This window comes from Hippopotamus amphibius, chromosome 7 (assembly GCF_030028045.1).
Source record: "Hippopotamus amphibius kiboko isolate mHipAmp2 chromosome 7, mHipAmp2.hap2, whole genome shotgun sequence".
Classification (NCBI taxonomy): domain Eukaryota; kingdom Metazoa; phylum Chordata; class Mammalia; order Artiodactyla; family Hippopotamidae; genus Hippopotamus; species Hippopotamus amphibius.
This window is the reverse complement of record NC_080192.1, coordinates 18,348,937-18,369,880: the sequence shown is the minus strand read 5'-3', so window position 1 is coordinate 18,369,880 and position 20,944 is coordinate 18,348,937. Positions and strand designations below refer to the sequence as shown.

General features: G+C 48.0%; 1 protein-coding gene and 1 long non-coding RNA gene across 2 annotated transcripts in view; one reads left to right on the top strand and one right to left on the bottom strand.

Annotated features, from left to right (window-relative positions):
- STAB2 (stabilin 2) overlaps nucleotides 1-20,944 on the top strand; it is a 158,377-nt gene that overhangs the window by 121,382 nt on the left and 16,051 nt on the right. Inside the window, exons 49-60 of the mRNA XM_057742828.1 lie at nucleotides 812-952; nucleotides 1,912-1,971; nucleotides 3,293-3,469; nucleotides 4,839-4,928; nucleotides 6,976-7,122; nucleotides 8,721-8,777; nucleotides 9,920-10,046; nucleotides 11,434-11,583; nucleotides 13,353-13,457; nucleotides 14,869-14,976; nucleotides 17,017-17,210; nucleotides 18,321-18,462. Coding sequence (XP_057598811.1) covers nucleotides 812-952; nucleotides 1,912-1,971; nucleotides 3,293-3,469; nucleotides 4,839-4,928; nucleotides 6,976-7,122; nucleotides 8,721-8,777; nucleotides 9,920-10,046; nucleotides 11,434-11,583; nucleotides 13,353-13,457; nucleotides 14,869-14,976; nucleotides 17,017-17,210; nucleotides 18,321-18,462 — 1,498 coding nt within the window. The remainder of the gene's footprint in view (nucleotides 1-811; nucleotides 953-1,911; nucleotides 1,972-3,292; nucleotides 3,470-4,838; nucleotides 4,929-6,975; nucleotides 7,123-8,720; nucleotides 8,778-9,919; nucleotides 10,047-11,433; nucleotides 11,584-13,352; nucleotides 13,458-14,868; nucleotides 14,977-17,016; nucleotides 17,211-18,320; nucleotides 18,463-20,944) is intronic.
- Nucleotides 14,577-18,187, bottom strand: LOC130857292 (uncharacterized). The gene is made up of 3 exons (XR_009054794.1): nucleotides 18,119-18,187; nucleotides 16,552-16,632; nucleotides 14,577-14,911 (listed from the first exon to the last, which is right to left on the bottom strand). It is a non-coding gene; the product is annotated as an uncharacterized LOC130857292 (long non-coding RNA).

Genomic DNA, 20,944 nt, shown 5'->3' with positions numbered 1-20,944 from the left:
AGGCCACTTCAGGAAGGTGCCCATTTTCCTTGGGCCCTCTCTCTTTCCTCTTCCTTAGAGTAACAAGAGTAATAATAATACCAACTAACACATGTGGAGTGATTGCTATGTGCCAAGTGCTATCCTAAGTACCTGATGTGCTCTAACTGACTTAATCTTCAAAATAATCCCATCATGTAGATACTATTATTTCCCCCAATTTACAAATTAGGAAACTGAGCTCAGAGAGGTTAAGTAACTTGTCCAGGGTCACACAGTAAGTAAATATTAGAACTGGATTTGAAACTCAGAGGCAAGGCAGCTTCAGGTGGTCAAGAGAACTGCTCTTGGCAACATTGATCAGAAACTGGAGAGGAATGAAAGCTTTGGTTCACAGCACTGGACCATGCTGATCCCTTCCCTTCCTACAAAGACACACAAATGGTGGCTGAAGAATTCATTACAAAGAGAAAAAAGTATGTGGTGCAGTCAGAAGAGGGACTGGTGGTGTAGAGAATATATGTGAAAGAGAAGCCAATTTTGATCTGCTTGTTATTTCATATTTGAGAATCACAGTGAAATCACTGTTTTGGTTGATCATTTGCTATTAACTTCTCCAGGTGAAAATTACATTCTCTTCTCAGTTTTCTGTGTATAGTCATAGTAAGAAATGTGCTCAAGTAATTTGGATCTTCAGATTTTGCCCACAGCTCTACTTAAAAGTTCACATCTGTGATGGTTTAACATGTTCATAAACACATTGAAAGAAGTGATTTTGTGTCTATTTCTCTATGTGCTCATTTCCTTTTTTTCTTCTTCTGGTTGTTTTCAGGACACGGTGTTGATAAATAACAAAGCTAAGATCGTATTCAGTGATATCATCAGTACCAACGGAATCATCCACGTCATAGATAAATTGCTCTCTCCCCGAAATTTGCTTATCACCCCTAGAGATGCCTCTGGAAGGATCCTGGTGGGTGAACTCGTCAGACTCTCGGCATGGAGTGACTCACAGCACTCTCTCCATTCTGATTTCGAGGCACTGTTTCGAGACATTTTAATTTTGCTGCTTCAACCTCAAGCTCATAAATACTATTCTTAGGAAGAAGTAAATAGGTTAAAGTCTATTTTAAACAGTCAAGTGGATTTTATAAGTTTTTCCTTAGTGTCCACAAGGACAGGTGGTCTTGTATAGATTTGGAAGATGGAGAAATTACATAGATGGATGATGGGCAGATGATAGATAGATAGGTACCACGAAACCAGGAGTAAAATGTCTTCTCAACTGACAGAAAAGACAATTTCGGCTTTTGTCGTTATTAGTATTGGGTTCTCCACTGCAGACAGCAGAATCCACTGTATCGCAAATAAAAGGAGTTTCTAAAGATATTAAGTATATCACCAAATCTGTTGGAAAGCCAGAGAGCCTAATTCAGATGCTACTCAGCTGGGAACAAAGCAGCCCAGAGACACCTGCAAAGGGAGGAGCCCTGACTTCCCCGCAGGGCTGTTCTGTACCAGCTCTGCCCATGCCACCTGTGTCCAGCCTCATCACCAGGACACGAGGGTCAGGATTCCAGATGCCTCCACCCTGTGCTCGTCAGAAGATCTGATATCCCTGCTAGCCGCCACCACCACCTTGTGTTGTTTCTTTCCACCTACAAGGCTTGCACACGCACTTCTGCCTAGGGGGTCCCATATCACCTATGGGACTCTAACTGCAAGGCAGTCTAGGGAAGTGCAGCGTTTAGCCATCCAGCCTCTGCAAAGCAGAAAGTCCTGGGTACAGTGGAGCCAGGGTGGCAGCTGGCGGGCCAACCTACAGTGCCTGCCACGTTATTTTCCCCTCGTTTTATCCAGTTGAGCTTTTGTTAAAATGCCTTGTGAACGGTATGAAGAGAAGTTTCACTCCCATTCTTATTATCTTTGCAGCAAAATCTTACCACAGTGGCAGTAAACCACGGTTACATCAAATTTAGCAACTTAATACAGGTAAAAACCTCGGAGGAAAGTTGCCTCAGGGTACATAACCTACCTGCAGGGGTCTGGTTTTGCGGAGGTGGGGGGGCAGCTGAGGGTGGTCGGGCCGTTTTTGTTTGCGGCGCTAGCCGGCTGTTGTGGGATCCTTAGGGAAGTCCTAATTTTCTGACGAGCCGTCATTCTCTGCCACTCGGTTCCCAGTGTGTGGTGTGGTTTGCTCCCTGGCTGAGTTAGAAATTGAAGTATTTGAGGCTGGAGCAAGGAGAAGGAATGAGGATGTGCCAGTTCCTAAACGAGGTGGTTCACGTCTGGGATTATCACCCCTGTTACGGAGATGGGGAAGCTGAGACGCAGAGATGGGAAATCTCCGCCTGTGAGACAGGCAGAGATTACATTTCAAGTCACATTTTTCTGACTTCAGAGATGACTCCCATGAATGGGGCAGAGACACTTTTTGTTCACACAAAGATTTCAGAGGAGAATAAGGAAGGAGCAGGGTCCTTCGAGACCCCTTTCCACCACCTACCTGGAGCAGTCTCTAACCCTGGAGCCCCCACAGTGCAGTCTGAGAAACCTGGTGTAGAGCCGTGATTTCCAAAATGGTCTGGGCCTCGGGCTCTCTGGGGAGCTTTTCAGAAATGGAGATTTGAAGGTGTTCATAATGAGAATCTCCAGGGATGTTACAGACCAGTATCTTTGCCCACCTACCCACCCGCTAAACCTTATAGTCCCCCCACACCTGGGCATCAGGTCTGCTTGAACACAGGCTTTTACTGCAAGTTAGCAAGCTTCTCTGGGGCTCAAAAAAAGGGAATGATAAAGCCTACTTCATAGGGTTTTTGGGAAAATATGATGCCCTCCCGCTGTAAAAGGTTCTCAGAATGATTCTTCTGCATTCACGTGGCAATTTTTTTTTGAGTCTGTGAAATCCAGAAATCTTCTAAATATACAGGAGTGTCTTCATATTGTATAGGTTTCACTTTTTTAAATGAAATATGAGAAAAATGCTACGTGGGTCTTCCAGGAATTAAAATATTTGGCTGAGAGTAGTAGTGAGAGAGAAAGAGAGATACTTGCTAAAGTTTGTTTCCCTGTTAACAAAAGCCCAGCCTTTGACTTTCTGTTTTACTTTCTAAGAAAATGAGGGTCAGAATGACTGGAGTGTGAAGGGCTTCTAGTTTGGGGCTGAAACATCCTTGAACCAGCCAGAGTCCCAGAAAGCCCCGGGACAGGCGCAGAGGGGACCCCAGGCTGGCTGGCTCTGGTCCTCTGGGAGAGCCTGCGCCTCTTGGCTGGGCTTTGCTGCGCACGTGACCAGCTCCCTGCGTTTCAGGACTTGGGCTTGCTGAGTGTCATCACCGACCCTATTCACACTCCGGTCACTCTCTTCTGGCCCAGCGACCGAGCGCTCCAAGCCCTGCCCGCTGAACAACAGGATTTCCTGTTCAACCAAGACAACAAGGACAAGCTGAAGGAGTATTTGAAGTTCCATGTGATCCGAGATGCTAAGGTATTTTGTTTTCTTGTAGACAGGAGTTGCAGGGATGCCCCTTAGGGTGATCCAATCCAGGAATTGTCTGTGCATGTCCACCCCCCTGGTGCGAAGGAGGCCTGAGCATCCCCTTCCCAGTTGTATCCTTCTCTGACTGGACGTGGTTAATTGACCCCTGCAGTGCAGCACATCTGGTTCTGTTTCTCCCACCTGCCATTGTTGTTTTTTTTTCCCTAACTTTAACCAATCCCCAAGAGCATCCTTCCCCTCTTGTATTACAGACCAGCTTCCTCCCTTCCCTAGTTCACAGGGCAAAGTGGCTATTGACAACAGTTCCCAAGTTTCTCCCAGATGGACTCTTTCTCTTCCAATTCCACAGTTTCTCAGCAAAGGACTGATTCATCCAGATGTGACCAGTTGTTAACTCCTATACCAATCTGCTATGATCAGGGAAGCAGGATCTTGTAGGAACACGGCAGCTCTTACTAAAACCCTGTCACTCTGAGTCCTCAGCCAGAACCCTGTTTCCCTCCAGGAGTGAGACACCTAATACAAGAACACCGAATGCCCTCACTTTGATTAATTCATAAGACCTGTATTAGTTTCCTGGGGCTGCCGTAACCAATTACCACAGACTGGGTGGCTTGAAACAACAGAGGTGTATTCTCTCAGAGTTCTGGAGGCCAGAAGTCTGAAATCACAGTGTTGACAAGGTTGGTCCTGCTGGAGGCTCTGAGGGACGGTCTGCTCCCTGCCTCTTTCTTCGCTTCTGGCGGTTGCCAGACATCCTCGGCACCCCTGGCCGGTAGCTGCATCCCCCCAGTCTCTGCCTGTGTTGTCATGTGGCTGTCTGTCTGCTCCCTGTGTGTTTCTGTGTCTTCATACAGCACTCTCCTCTTCTCTCCTCTTCTGACGATGACACCAGTCTTACTGGATTCAGGGCCCACTCTACTCAACTAGTTACATCTGTAGTGATCTTATTTCCAAGTAAGGTCACATTTTGAGGTAATTGGTTTCCAAGACTTCAGTAAAACTTTTGAGGGGACACAATTCAACCCGACACAGTGCCCTCCGCCATTTCCCTAACCTTGACCCTACCGCGGGCTTCATACACCAACACAGCATCTTCCATGGACTCTCGCGCATAGATGGGGACGGGAGGCTGATTGAAAGCAGCTGGAGGGGGCTTTCCTACAGAAACAATGTCCAGCTTCTTAGAGAGCCTGTGCTTATTCTTCCTTTTGATTATATCTACTGTCATTTTAAAGCTGGCATTATTAGAACTCTCAGAAAAACTTGTACCTGAATTTGGTTGGCTGGCAAATCTCCTCGGGGTCCTCCTTCAGCCCAGATTCGGGGTGTTAATGTGGCCCCATCACTCCTACAGGTTTTGTCAGTGGACCTCCCCAGGTCTGCTACCTGGAAGACCCTGCAAGGTTCCGAGCTGAGCGTGAAGTGCGGAGCTGACAGTGACATCGTGAGTATTGTCACCCCGTGGGGCTTGGGAACGCACTCCCCAACCACTGCCCCTTCCAGGAGATGTTCATTTTTTCTCACATTGACAACAAACTCTTTTCTCTCACTGCCTTCAGGGCTGTTTCCCCTGAGTAAGTGGATATGAAAAACCTGATAAATCCTGGCCAGCCCAAGCCCTCACCAAGTGTCAGGGAGCCCCCCTCTCACTTGCAGAGAGCAGCTTTTGGTTGATTTTTTTAGAAGATTTATTTTCCAGTGTGAGACACTTCCCTGAAGCAAGAAAGTACACTGTCATTCCTCCCCCTTCCTTCCCAGCCCCACTGCAGCCTCTCTGCCTGCCCTCTCTTGGCAGTCAGAGCCTGCTCTGGGTTATATCCACCTCGACCAGCCAACAGAGACAGAGTCTGCAATTTTCATCTTCCTTGGCTAGTTCCTGAACAATATTACCTTCCTCTAATTCCACGTGATGAATGGGTCTGATGGGATAATAGTCTCTACATCTTATATCTTGTATTTAATGGAAAATGATAGTAGCTTAAATATGTAAGGGTTTATCTCTCTTGTAAAAAAAAAAAGAAAACCTGGAGACAGCCAATCCAGAGTTAGTATGATGGCTTACTGGGGGAGCTCCTTCTGTCTTTCTGATCTGCAGCATGTGTTTCAAGCCTCACAGTCACCTCAGGGTCCAACATGACTGTTGGAGCTCCAGCCATCAGGCCCACTTTCCAGGAAGTAAAAAGGAGAAAGGGCAAAAGGGATGCAGCTCCAAGCTGAGCTGATTAGCTTCAAGGAGCCTTCTGAGAAGTCCCAGATCGCATTCTGTTTACATGTTCTGACAAGCCAGAATCCCTTTGGTGATTGGATTGGAATAGCATTGAATTTGTTACCCAATATGAAGAATGTTAACATCTTTACATCCCAACTTCTGGAAAGTTATCCCAATGTATTTATACTCTTGAGATCAGCTATACTGTCTCCATAGACCAAACTGGACACTTACGAAGAAGAAGAACAAAAATATCCATTGCTCAACCTGAGTGCTAATAGAGCCTTCAGAGCACTTTGTGTTCAGAGTACTATCTAGTTGGAACTTTATAACAACCCTATGCAATGCAATTATGAATCCTATTTACCCGGTGAAAACAAACCTCAGGGAAGTTCAGGGACTTGTTCACACAGTGTAGAAGTGGAAGTGGAGGGATTCAGCTGCAGGTTTCCAGTGTTCTTTCCACCGAATCACACTCTGTACATCCCATCAAACACTAGAGAGAGATTTATCTGTGTTTTTCTTTTCAAGGAATTTCTAAAAGCATTTTGCTTCCTTGGGTGGGGTGGGGGATATATCCGTCGATGTACTAGCTGGGTGGACCTCAGGAGAGGAGGCCTGAGAACTGTTGCAAGCATTAAACAAAATCGTGTATTTAGAGCAAAGTTTAGACAATGCCTAGCACACGTGAAAAAGTTGTTATCATTAAAAGGTTAAAGTCCGTCAGTGTATATTTTGGAAAGGAAGTTGTACCAGGAGCTTTGCTAGGTGCTGGCACTGAATAAGAACACTGGGTAACTGCCCTCGAAGTGGCCGTGTCAACCAAGTTTCTCCTGAACCACGGCCAGGCCATCCCTGCTCCACCCAGTCACCCCCACGGCCGCCGTCTGTACTTTGGCGGAGGCAGTGCTGCCGAGTGGCCAGGAGTGTGGGCTGAGGCTGCCAGCCTGGGCGTGAATGCCTGCACCACCCCTTACTGACCACGTCACCTTGGCGAGTTATCGAACCACTCCCTGCCTCAGTTTCCTCATCCGTAAATGGGAATAGCAGCAGGAGTAGCCACATCCTAGGTTGTTGTGAGGACGGAAAGAATTTGCACAGGGAGAGCACGAAGAACAGTACTTGGATGTAATAGGTACTGAGTGTTTGAGATATCGATGTTGATATCCATATATATCAGCTCTTTCTGACTCTGGCAGGTGCTGGCACATCCCATGGCCTGGGAAGAGGGAAAGTCTGAGGATTGTTGACTGTTCCCCTGCTCTCTCTGCCTCTGTTGCAGGGCGAGCTCTTCCTGAACGGCCAAACGTGCAGAATTGTGCAGCGGGAGCTCTTATTCGACCTGGGTGTGGCCTACGGCATCGACTGTCTACTGGTTGACCCCACCCTGGGGGGCCGCTGTGACACGTTTACCACTTTCGATGTCTCGGTCAGTCCTAAAAACCCTACTGTAGTAAGAGAACCTTGGGCCAACGAATAGCCCTCGTGATCCACTTTGGATCATGCTGTGAAGCCACAGAGGGCTGGTCCCCAGTGAACACAGGCCCCAAGGGATCAGAGGGCCACGTGACAGTGCTCTTTGGATTCAGAATCAACAGCGTCTACTTAGTCCTGTACAAGCCTTGCCCATTCTCATTTATCCACCCATCCCTTCATCCCTGTGCCATTAAGGAAGCAGTTGTTGGGGACCAACTGTGTACCACTGTTCTGCCAGTCATTTTCAAACCCACCCACCCATTCAGTCTTTCGCCTATCCAACAAGCATCGTTTGAGCCCCTGCCAGAATAAACCATGTGAAATTGCCATGTTGGGTGGAGTATGACTACAAAAATGGCAGTTTCATTTGGTTCACTCTAATGTATGCCACTACACCTCCATCCACGTGCTCATTCACTAACACTGATGGAACTTCCGTCCTGGGTCCTGCACTGTGTGAGGCATGTGTAGATTTCGCACACATTCATCCATCCAGTACCATTTATTGAGTATGAGCTTTGAGCCTGCTGTTTGGCTCAAGAAGTTGTTATCATCAACTCTATTATGTAGACTTGTAAATTTTTTTTTATTTTTTAAATTTTATTTATTGGTTTATTTATTGACGGTGTGGGTCTTCACTGCTGCACACAGGCTTTCTCTAGTTGCGGTGAGCAGGGGCTACTCTTTGTTGTGGTGTGTGGACTTCTCATTGCGGTGGTTTCTCTTGTTGGGGAGCACGGGCTATATGTGTGCGGGCTTCGGTAGTTGTGGCACATGGGCTCAGTAGTTGTGGCGCATGAGCTCAGTGGTTGTGGTGCACAGGCTTAGTTGCTCTGTGGTACATGGGATCTTCCCAGACCCGGGCTTGAACCCATGTCGCCTGCATTGGCAGGCAGATTCTTAACCACTGTGCCACCAGGGACGTCCTAGACTTGTAAATTGAGTCTCAAAGAGGTGAAGTGACTTCCATGGCAAAGTCTGTCACCAGTTGATTTCTATACAGGGCAACTTGTAGGCATTCAATAAATACCCCAAATTACTAGGATAACAGTCAGCCAAAGTAGGAGACGAAAAACCAGTTGTTAACATCTTAACTTCCAAAGTATATTACACACATTTTTTTCCAGTTAATCATTTTTCCTTACCAATCACTTGAAAAGAATTATTATCCCTATTATAGATCAGAAGACTAAGGATCAAAGAATGTGATTAGCTAAAAATATCACAGCTGGTTTATAATGGAACTGACACTTGCATCCACATTTCCTGCTACTGCTGTACCGTGTGCCTGTGTGCCCCTGCCCTGGCCCACCTCCACCTAACAGGGACCTTTTCACCTCAAAGAACTAAACCAAGGAACTGAGGTCCAAGACAGATCTTCAGAATTCTCTATGGCAAAGTTACAGTGTGTTCATTTTTATATTCTTAATCACAGCCAGAATCTTAATGGAGACTAAGTTCTTAGTCAAATAATGAAGGCATTAACCAGGGGCATTTCCTTGTGTTTCCCAATATTCTGGATTTTTAAGTGTTTCTTTTCTTGCCTGCCAGGGGAATTGTGGAAGCTGTTTCCATACTCCCAGCTGCCCCAGGTGGACTAAACCAAAGGTAATTATGAACGCAGTGGTAACGTTTGGCGAGTGATAGGTTTGTTTCTATCAGACCCCAGTCTCCTGGTAGGTATGCGTGTGTGCGCATGGGTGTGCTTCTGTGCGTGTGTTATAACTCTGTGTAGTTAATTTATATCTTTCTTTCAACAATCAGGCCAACAGGATGAAACTTCTTAGCCCAGGCAACCTGTCAACCCACTATCCATCTTTTAAGAACTGTCTAGAAAAGTCATGGGATTATAGACCTAGAAGGGGTTGCAAAGATAATTATAATTATAAAAATAATAGTTGCATTTTGTTGGTTGCTGTCCACGTCCCTGGCTCTGTGCTGGCCCTTTATTTTGACATTATCCCTATTCCCATTGTAATACTCATAGGAAAATATATTACCCCCACTTATGACAAATGAGTCTCAGAGAGGGTAAGCAATCAGCCCAAGGCCGCACAGCTAGTAAGGAGCAAAGGTAGAATTAGAGCCCAGAATAATGCCATGTAAGAGTAATGGTTAAGCCAATGAAATTTAGAGTCCACAGTTATGGGGTCAAATTCCAGTGGGTAATCTTTGTCAATTCACTTAATCTATATGTTATTTTTGCCTCTGCAAAATGGAGCTAATAGTTCTGTGTGTGGTTATTAGGACAAATAATTTTTCAAATGTGGGTACAGAGCTGGAACAAAGTAAATGCTCACTAAATATTGGCTTTAGTACTTACTCCAAAGCCAAGCTCTTTCTACTTTACTTATAACTCCTCTAACAGAAACACCCCTACAAAATGAAATGTAACCCCATACCTTCTCTACTGATGATCTGAGGGCCTTGCCACAGACTCCTCTCCTGATAGAAAGCTACCTCTTCCCCACTCCCTCCCCAGGAAACCACACCTTTTACAAACAGCTCTAAAGATTTCCAAATCCTCCTTCTTAAGATGGGGAGAAATCTCTCCTTGGACTCCACCTCTGCCCCCATTCATTTGCCTCTCTACACCCCTAAGAAAAGAATTCCCTATACAGGGCTCATGACCATTGAGTCCCCTTTTTAACTCGGGTAGTACCTGGAATCCTCCACTGGGGGCAGACTAGAGCCGAAGAGGCCACGTATAGGTGATGGAGGTGGAGGGATGGTTCAATCTCTTCCTTTAGGGCAAGAAGCAGAAGTGTCTGTACGACTTGCCCTTCAGGAGGAATCTGGAAGGCTGCAAGCAGCTGTGCACCCTGGTGATACAGCTCCCCAAGTGCTGCAAGGGCTACTTCTGGCCAGACTGTCAGGGTGAGTGCACCTCTTACTACCTTGCAATTCTGAAATGATTGTACAATCACTGTGGAGCATTTGAAAGTACTGAAAGTATAAAGTGGAGGGCGGGGGCACAGGGGGAGCAGAGGAGTGTATCGCTATTAATGATTCCACTGTGAAAAGATCCAAAGGCAATTATTCTGAAGGGTTGTGTAGCGTTCCTTCTCCTTTCTTTTTTCTTGTCAGATTTGATTTTTACAGAGTTGAAATTCTACTGTGCATAGGTTGTAAATTGTGTGTCATGCTTTTCTGCTTAATGTGATAGCAGAAGACATTTCCCACAGTGCTAGAAACACCATATTTCATTTTTGACACCAGGCTGTGATACGGATAAGCACACTTGTTTGAATGCATCTAAAGACATCAGCCTTGGCAGGGTGTTATACCAATGTGATATGTGTTTTGGGCCATTATTTCCTGAAAACTCCCCCATTATAAGATGTGTAACATCACCCTCCCTCCCTTGCCTCACCCTTTCAGGAAAGGGCCCCTGAAACCCCTGGGACTAGATACAACTTCTAGCTAATAATGCAGCAGCCACAGCCTAACAAATGCCACAGAGCGTCCCATCTGCCAGGCATTGATTTAAGTGAGCACATTTATTGTGTGCTACTTCCCATATATGGCAATACATCTGAACCGTGCAACAACCCCTAAGAAGTAGGTTCAATGGTCATCCCCATTTTGCAGATGAGGAAACAGAGGCACAGGCTGGATAAGAAGTAGGCCCAAGGTCCCACAGTGTTTCTCCAGAAGCCATGGTTTTAAGTGCCATGCATACTCCACTCATCACGGTCCAGTTGAGAAGATTCTGGGCTGGGAGTCCACACAATCCCTCAGCCTCCAATCCACTCTCCACCCCTAAAGTATAGACCATTCACAAAAGTCAGTGCCATCCCCTATATTTGTTCAGTGCCTTATATTTTCAAATGCTCTCAGTTACAGTATCTCACCTGATGCTCACAGTCACGACGTGGAAAAGGTCAAGTGGGCACTTCATCATCATCACCGTCCTGTGGAGCTAAGAGGATTGAAGCTCAGAGCAAGTTCATTATTTAGCCCAGATCGATGCAAATCCTGGTCTCCTGACCTCCCCCCCACCCCCCACCCCTGCCCCCAAATACAGTGCACATTTCGGTATATTGCCCTGCCAATCCAGTCAGATACATTTAAGCCCTGGGCCAGTGGCTTGCCCTAAACATCCAGTGACACTATGTAGATGTGTCCCCGGGGCCACAGGCCCTCTGGGCTAATGGAGGACAGGAGCCGCAGTGGAGGACGGGTTAGCAGCACATTCACAAAGGCGCTGAGCTGCTTTGGGTCTGGGGAGACCCTTGAGTCACTGCCGTTTCATTTCTTCCAGCCTGCCCTGGAGGACCGGATACCCCGTGTAATAACCGGGGCATCTGCCTCGATCAGTACTCACCCACGGGACAGTGTAAGTGCAACACCGGCTTCAACGGGACGGCGTGTGAGCTGTGCTGGCCAGGGAGATTCGGGCCTGACTGTCAGCGTACGTGGCACCCACTCCCCTGAGCTTTCACCCGTTGTTCGGCGGTATGCTCTCTGCCCTGATGCACACCGGCCGCCTGAGCTGGAAGCATCCTTGTTCCTCTCTCTCCCAGCCACCCACCTCCCATCTGCCTGCCTTCATGTGCTTTTTTCCTCCTTGGATGCATTCCTAGTTTCCATCCACTGAAAGAGCCGCATCTCTAGAAGTGAAACTCACATACCCTGCAGCCTCCAAGGCAAGCTGTGGCCGACCCACACTCACTCATTCAGGCATTCAGCTACCATGTATATGCTGAGTCCTACTAACATTGATAGCTAACATGTATGAAGTGCCTACTATGCGCCAGGCAGGTATGATGTGTCATCTAATCCTCACGACAAGTCTTTGAGGCGGGTACTGTCGTTATCCCCACTTAGCAGATGAAGAAGCTGAGGCACAAAGAGGCTAAAGGACTTGATCAAAAGCCAGGAATGGTTCTAAGTTGTAGGGGTACAGTGGTGTGGGGAGGGGGCAAAATCCCAGCTGTCGAGGAGTATACGTTCAAAGGGAGGAAACAGACAAAAATGACAGAAATGAAAATAGACAGAAAATAGATAAAGAAGATGAAGCAGAAGAATGGGGATCGAGAAAGAGGGGAGGCACTGTTCCGGAAGACATCTCATGAAATATTTGAGTAGAGACCTAACAGAGGTGCGGGGGCCGGGAGTGGGACTGTCAGTAGCAGCTCTGTCTGGCCGACTTTCAGTGACGCTGGAAATGCTCTACAACTCTGCCATGAGGAATGGTAGCCACTAGCCATGTGTGGATACGGAGCATTCAAAATCTGTCCCTAAGGAACTGATTTTTGTTTATTTTAATTAGTTTACATTTAATAGCCACGTGTAGTGAGTGGCTGCTCTAATGGACAGAGCAGACCAGAGGAATAGCTTTCCTGGAAGAGAGACAAGCAAGTGCAAAGGCCCTGAGGCAGGAGTGGGCTCAGCATGCAAGGAACAGTAAAGTGGCCAAGGTGGCTGAGCAGAGAGGGCAAGAAGAGGGAGAAAGAGAGAAGATGGACTCTGAAGGTTGCCAGGGGCCAGATAACATAGGAGCTTCTTGCCCAGAGACAGGTCTTCAGCGTCTAATCTAAATGTGATGGCAGCCAGTGAAGGCCTGTGAAGGGGGTGGGGGAGGGGGGTTGTCCTGAGCAGATTAGAAAGGACCACCCCAGCTGCCCTGTGAAGAGAGTACTGTGGGAGAGTACGGGCAGAAGCAGGGCCAGCTTTGGGGAGGCTAATGCCATCATCCAGGTGAGAGCTGGTGGTGCCCTGGGCTAGGGTGTTGGTGCTGCATGTGGAAGAAGCAGAGGATTTGCACAGATCTTGAAAGATTTAGCGTTGAATCGATTTCTCTGTTAGGAGGCCCGGATAAGTTTCCCTCCCTCTTCTCTTCTGTTACGTACCTCATGACACCTTCTACTTCTGTGTTTACAACACTCACTGTATTTATAATTACATGTTCAGTAACCAGTCACTCCTAGACTGTAAGCTCCTTGAGAACAGGGACCTTATGTCTTAGGTTTTCCACTATAACCTCATTGCCTGGTAGTGTCTGACTCATGATAGCCACTGAATAAGTTATTTTTTGAATGTTTGAATGAATGAATGAATGAAGCATATGTACAATGCTTCCCACACCAACAACACAGCCAACACGTGGTCAGTGAGCTGGTTGATTGGATGTCCATCCCTGATCTCTGCTGACTGATCACACTCCAACTTGCTCTACAGCATGTGGCTGCTCAGACCATGGACAGTGCGATGATGGGACCGCAGGCTCCGGGCAGTGCATCTGTGAAACGGGCTGGACAGGCCGCCTCTGTGACACCCAGGCAGGTCTGTCGTGGGGTTGGTCAGCCGCCAGCAGCCCCACGCTGCAGCAGACCCTACCGAGAACAGACGGCTGAGGGTGGGGGTCTGAGTGACATCTGAAAAAATCAACAAAGCAGGGGTTCCCAAGTCAAAGGTGACTTGGCTATGTGGCCCCAGGGTCAGGAGATCTGGTGACTTGCAGGAAACTAGCTGAAAAGATTTAACTCAAATCCATGATGCCAGCATGCACTCTTGTCAGTGATGGAAGAACCCACCTCAAGCAAAGGATACAGGATTGGGCAGGAATGGTCCCTCGGGATCGTGGTCCAGGCCCAGACGTGTGTGGACACAGAGGTGGAGGGTTTCACAGAAAGCGTGCTGTTCTGTGGAGTCTAGGATCTGACCCCTGATTCTGCTACTTAGTAGACAAATGGCCTCAGCTAAGCCACCCTCCCCGAGCCTTGACGCGCTTGTCCGTAAACAGAGCATCTGCTGCACGGTTTGTAGGGGAGAACTGCTCTGGGGGCTTGGGGTCATGGTTTTGGAATGTCCAGTTCACGTGGGCATTCAGGAACAGTAGCTGCCATATCACTGTCATTGTATCACTGTTGTGACCTTGTGATCATTCCTGAGCTGTCCGCTCTCTGAGGCCTCCCTTGTACCCCAAGCCTTATGTTCTGATCAAAGGTCTAAGGTGTGAAGGTTGAATAATCCCATGTGAATCACTGTAACTTCATCCTCCCTGGGGGCAGAAGGGCAAGACCAAGCTCCTCCTATGGGTCTCAGCAACCTGAAGTTCCAGCATTCCAGCAGTCCCCTTAACTTCAGTTCCTCCCCCTCCTCCCTCCCCACTCCTCCTCCCCCTCCCCCCCCCCCCCCGCAACTACCCTGAGGCTTCATGCTACCTCTTGATACTCCAGCCCCTTCCAGTCACCAAAGCCCCAGACTTCTAAGCTTAGCAGTGCCCTCAAGAAGGCTGCAGAATTTCTCCTTTTATTTAACCTTCTCCTCTAGAACCCCATGACCTTAGGGCCGAAGAGCTAGTCTGCTAAATTCACCCTTGCAAGCAGACTTAGAGGTATAAAAATTTCATTGGTTGCCCCTAAAGGTAACATATTAGCATTTTAATGTGGATAACAGGGAGACTGGGGTTGACATATATACACTAATATGCATAACACAATTAACTAATTAACAAATGAAAAAAAAATCTGGATAACATTTCAGAAATAACGTCTTAATACAAAGGAGTAATTCTGGAATCTCAGAATCTCCAGGCTGGGAGGGACCTTAGCAAATCACCCCATCCTCCTGCCGTAAAGGGGCACTTCTGAAACACAGTGGCAGGCCAGATGGAGTCTCAGGAAGATGCCTTAGGTGGGTCCCAACCCTTCACATCACAGTGCGGGATGAATGCTGACCTCTTTCTTCACAGTTTTGCCCCCAGTGTGCACGCCTCCTTGTTCTGCCCATGCCACCTGTAAGGAGAACAACACGTGTGAGTGTAACCTGAATTATGAAGGGGACGGAATAACGTGTACAGGTAGGTCCCGTCTGTGCATTGGTGGAAGAGCAGCAAGGTGCAGGGGCGGAGCGGCACTCGGTCAGGGTGCCTGGGCTCCGTCCCAGCCTTTCTGCTTCCTGCCTGGGCCGCTTCAGCAGCACCCACCCTCTCTGCGACTCAGTTTCCCCGGTGGGTTTGCTCATGCCTGACCTGCCCACTTTCCCAGGTCATGACTTTGAAATTGCTTTGCAAACTGCAATGCACTTTGTTTTATGGTATTTTTGTGACTTTACAGATAATCCAGTCTTCAAAAAATTCAGAAAATACACTACAGTATTTAAAAAACAACAGTGAAACCTACATACAGTCTCACCACTTGCTGAGAACCACTTTGAACACTGCAATGTCTCTGTCTCTAGTAGTTAGAACATAGGTTCAGTCGCATGGAGACCCAAATGAACAGTGGCACAAACAAGGCAGATGTTTAGATGTTTATCTCGCTTAGCAATTTGCATGGAGGCATCAGGGCTAACATAGGGTCTTGTTTTTATAAATTTATTTATTTATTTATTGACTGCATTGGGTCTTTGATGCTGCACGTGGGCTTTCTCTAGTTGTGGTGAGCCGGGGCTACTCTTCATTGTGGTGCATGGGCTTCTCATTGCGATCGCTTCTCTTGTTGCGGAGCACGGGCTCTAGGCGCATGGGCCTCAGTAGTTGTGGCACAGAGGCTCAGTAGTTGCGGCGCACAGGCTCCGTTGTTCCGCGGCATGTGGGATCTTCCTGGAGCAGGGCTCAAACCCGTGTGCCCTGCATTGGCAGGCAGATTCTTAACCACTGTGCCACCAAGGAAGTCCCTAACATAGGGTTTTGCTGTGAAAGGTCATCTGGGGCCCAGACTCCTTCTGTCTTGTTGCTCTGCCATTGTGCACTCGCCTGGCCCAACATGGCCACTACCCAAAGCACATCCCAGGCAGCAGGATGGAGAGGGAGAGGAGGGAAGCAAATCTCCTCCCTTTAAGGACACACCTAGAAGCTGCTACAATCCTGTCTGCTCCCATGTCATTGGCCGGAACCTCATCGTCTGTCACACCTAGGACAAGGGAGCCTGGGAAATGTAGTCTTCAGCCGGGCAACCAGGAGCCCAGCTAACAATCTACTACTGTAGAAACAGGAGACCGTAGGGACTGGGGGAAAGCTGCTGGTCTCAGGCACGTGTGCTTTTCATCTGTCCTCATGAATAGACATGCATGCAGAGAGAGAGACTTCCTTCCCGGAACCGAGATCTTGCCGCCCCTGCTGTTTCGTCACCTGCTCCGAGGCAGCGCAGCAGCGGCTCAGCGCCGGCTGGGGCGGCGCACGGCCAGGCCCCGTCCTTCTGCTCCGCCAGCCTCGGCCTGAGGCCTTTTGTCCTCACGGTCATGCCCACAGGGTCTCAAGTGGCTGCCCCGACTCTAGCCACACAGGCAGACGGGAGAAATCAGAGGGCTTTCCAGCTACTCCTGAGGCTCAGCTTATCCACTATTAAATCGAAATTTGGGGGGATCGTGAAAACAAAGATTAAGAGGCAATACAGAACAGTGGGGAAAGCGTGGGCTTTGGAGTCAAACCAACCTGGGTTTGAATCCCAGCCCCTCCGCATCGTAGCTGGTTTCCCTTTGTCAGTCAGTTAAGTCTGAGTTTCAGTTTGTTCATCTGTAGAATGGGGGTGACAATGTGTATGTCACAAGCTGCTCAGTAGTCCACTAACTACACACACACACACACACACACAAAATGTCCTAACATTAAAAACCCAAACTCATTAGAAAACTACTACTAAAGTGAAGTGTGTGATTTTAAAAAAAAGGGCAGAGGTGGACAGATGCCACCAGACCTGGTCTGTGAGAGTGTTCGCCACAGGGCGCTAGTGTTGTCGAGGTAGCACAGAGGCCACCAGGCACAAGGAGAGAAGGCACTGACATGTTGGGGCCCATTTTCTCGCCCCGCATCACTGGTCCTGGGGTGACCCACACCCTGCTCTGAAGCCCCCACTACACAGAGCGTGGTTCATTAAGCCCTCGTCCTCTGCTCTTACAGTTGTGGATTTCTGCAAACAGAACAACGGCGGGTGTGCGAAGGTCGCCAAGTGCTCCCAGAAGGGCACGAAGGTCTCCTGCAGCTGTCAGAAGGGCTACCAGGGAGACGGCCGCAGCTGCACGGAGATAGACCCCTGTGCGGACGGCCTCAACGGCAAGTGTGACGAGCATGCCACCTGCCAGATGACTGGCCCGGTGAGTCTCCCCTCGCTGGGGAGATGGGGCGGGGTTGGGGGGGCAGCCCTTGTGCCTCACTCAGCCTTGCTTCTCCACTCAGGTTACCATTGGCCTCTTCCTAAGCCTCCTTTCACCTGAGTCTTCTAGTTCTTGTTAAGTCAGCGGGCTAAATGCAAGGTGGTACCCTATGCAGAAAAAGGACCTTCCTGGAAAAATGGGTGAAGTCCCCATAAAGTCTACCGTTTAATTAATATGCACCAACACTAATTTTTTAGTTTTGACAATGAACTACAGTTAGGTAAGATGTTAACATTAGGGGAAACTGGGTGGAGAATATAAGGGGACTCCCTCTGCAACTTTTCCATAAATCTAAAATTACTCAAAAAGTTTATTAAAACCAAAAAATTGGTAAGAAGTGGCAGAAAAAGTACAGTTTGGGCACTTACTCAAGTCTTTCTAGAATGGAATCAGTGCCCTGTTGCCTCATTTCTCTGAAGGGAAGGGAAGATGGTGGGAGACATTGTCCGCTATGGTTATAAATGTGAACTTTGAGTCAGGCAGCCTGTGAGTCTTGGCTCCTGGCCCGACATGCTGTGTGGTCTGGGGCTGGCTGCTCAACCTCTCTGAGCCTCTGTTTCCTCACTCACGAAGTGGGCCTGATAATAATGCAGACCTCACCAGATTGTTGTGGGGATTAAATGAGATCATTCACGGACTCAACAAATGGTCATCAAGCAGCTACTATGTGCTGTGGTAGGTGCCAGGGATGTAGCAAAAGAGCTTATACGTGAGTAGAGGGAGGGGGCAATTCTTAAAAAACAAATGCACAAGGTATTTTCAGAGAGCGCCGAGTCAGGAAAAACACATATGAGGCCAGTGTGATAAAAGGGACGGGGAGTCAGGGAGGGTCTCTGAGGAAGCGACACCTGAGCTGAGATGTAACGGAGGACGTTCCATCCTGAGCCTGTACGAAAGCAAGACGGAGCAGTAACTCAGTTCCCACTGGAAAGGAGAGGCGTGTTTCTTATCCATCTGAGCATCGCCTATGCCGGATGAGGGCCTGCGAAGCACACGGGGTTCCGGGGGCCCAGGGAAGGGGCTTTTTCATCTTTCCCACTCTCCCCGCAGGGCAAGCGCAAGTGTGAATGTAAAAGCCATTATGTGGGAGACGGGCTGGCCTGCGAGCCGGAGCAGCTGCCCATCGACCGCTGCCTGCAGGACAACGGGCAGTGCCACGCCGACGCCGACTGTGCCGACCTCCACTTCCAAGGTCAGTGTGGCCCAGAGCGCAGGTCTTCAGGCTTCGGGAAGGGACCTCTGCAAGAGCAAAGGGAAAAAGTATTAAAAATTGGGACCAAACAGCCCATGCCTTTCCCAGGACCCAGTGGAGGCAGTGGGCTTCTGCCGGCGAGGGGCGGAGTAGACTCAGAACTGGACTCTGAGCGTTAGAACCAGGAGGGAGCCAGCAGGTCAGCTCCCATAAACTTTCCTGGTACTTGCTCTTCCCCGGTTGCTGAGCAACCCTTCCCACCATTGATTGGAACTGAATCTGAGGGAGATAGTTTAGGGTATTAAATAACAAAGAGAAAGTGCCTGCCACGGGCATAAGCAATGTCTTAGCAGTTGTTTTAATAATAGCGCATCGATCGGCGTATATCCCATTCACTTCCAAGGATGATTTGAATGGCTCAGAATAAACCCACAGGTAGAATCAAACTAAGAATCATAACACACAATAAAGTAAAAAGCCAAGTAGCAATGCAGAGGTGTGGGTGGTGGGGCATCTTGACGCCTGATGGAGGAAAGCCATCCGGGACCCACGAGTGTAGTTCTGAGCTGGAGCAAGGAGGGACTGCAGTGGTTCTGAAAGCGATTCAGGGTGCCATGCATCATGGCCAGTCGGGATTTATTGTTTGTTTTACAGACATGGTAACTTTAGTGGATCAGCTTTTGTTCACCTCAATAATAACTATTGACTTAATACCTGCTACCTATTGGCTCAGTCTGTTTGGGCTGCTACAGCATAGCCTGGGTGGCTTATAAACAATAGGAATTTATTTCAGCCCTGGAGGCTGGAAGCCTGAGATCAGGATGCCAGCGTGTTTGGGTTGGTGGCATCCTGATCTAATATCATTGTTATTGAATCAGGTCTCACTGCTCACCGCTTATAAAATCAATACTCACAAATGCTGGTAGAAAGGAAAGGTGCCTTTAATCAGGATGGCAGCAATCTGGGCAGGTGGTGGACTCAGCGTCCCCCAAAACTCACCTCCAAAGATTCTGCTCGGCCATGAAAGCTTTTAAAGGGAAGTAATCTCAGTTAATCATTGAGATGGGGGGTCAGAGTCGTCATCCCCCGTGTGTGCAGACTGCTCGTGATCTTTCATAGGATACCATCTTGTTCCACAGTTTGTTCTCGAGATGACTGAAGGGGAAGCTAGGGGAGAGATCTGGTCATCTGTTCATTACTTACTCTTCATTTCTACTACTTTGATCTATGGAAAGAACCAACAAGTTAGGCAAGGTATTGTGTGATCAACAGATCTGAAAGGTGTGCTAGGGCCAGAGATGAGTAGAGCATGGGGGTGCCTGGTTTAAGGTTAGTGCCAGAACAGACGTGCCTCCTGCAGAGAGCTCTTTCCTGCAAAGAGATGTTTCCTGCCAAAAGCTGCTTCCATCATCACATTGAGGGTTAGGAATTTCAAAATACGAATTTGAAGGGGACACAAACATTCAGTCCATAACATGCGTCAAGTCCTAAGACACCTCCAACCCATTTGGGGGATGAAATAGAGGGTATGTAACCAGGAGAAATACATAGGCGATGTGACAGTATACGACAGACACTGTCTCTTCTTGCAAGGAGATTCCCAATGTAGTTGAGGACATTTTCTTAACTAATAAGACCAAGGGGAAGAAAGGTAATAAGACAGAAGACAGCAATATATCTCATGCTGACGGTGCAACTGAAGGGGGAGAGCAGGACGAGTTAGAGAAAAATGGGAAGCAGTGACTCAAGCAGATATTTGTACACCCGTGTTCACAGAAGCATTATTCACAACAGCCAAAAGGCAGAAACAACTGAAATGTTCAACATGTGAACGGAGAGACAAGACGTAGTATACAGGGGGAAATTACTCAGCCTGTAAAAGGCATGCAATCCTGTACGTGCTGCAACGTGAATGAACCTTGAAAATACGCCTCATGAAATAAGCCAGACACAAAAGAACAAATATTGTAGTATTCCACATACAGAAGGTACCTACAATAGGCTAATTCTTAGAGATAGAAGGAGGAATAGAGGTTCCTGGAGGGTGGGGAGTGGGAGTCATTCTTTAATGGCTACAAAGTTTCTGTCTGGGATGATGGGAACTCTCTAGAAATGGAGAGCGGTGATGGTTGCACAGCATTCTAAATGTATTTAATGTCACTGAATTGTACACTTAACATGGTCAAAAAGGCAAATTTTATGTATATTTTCCCATAATAATTAAAAAAAAAAAAAAGAATAGCGAGGGAAGGGGAGGATCTCTAGGTGGGATGAGAAAGGGAGTCCCCAGGGAGCTGAGTAGAGGCCTGGGGCTACGGTGGCTTCAGAGGTGCTTGAGTTGAGCTAAGCACAGAAGAGCTGGCAAGGCGGTTCTGCTGGGAGGACTCATGGACAGCAGACAGTTATCAGAGGTCAGCTGGGAAGGATGAGGCCGTGAGAGGGGACAGCATAAAGTCAAGGCTGTGACCCCGAGGTAGCAGGG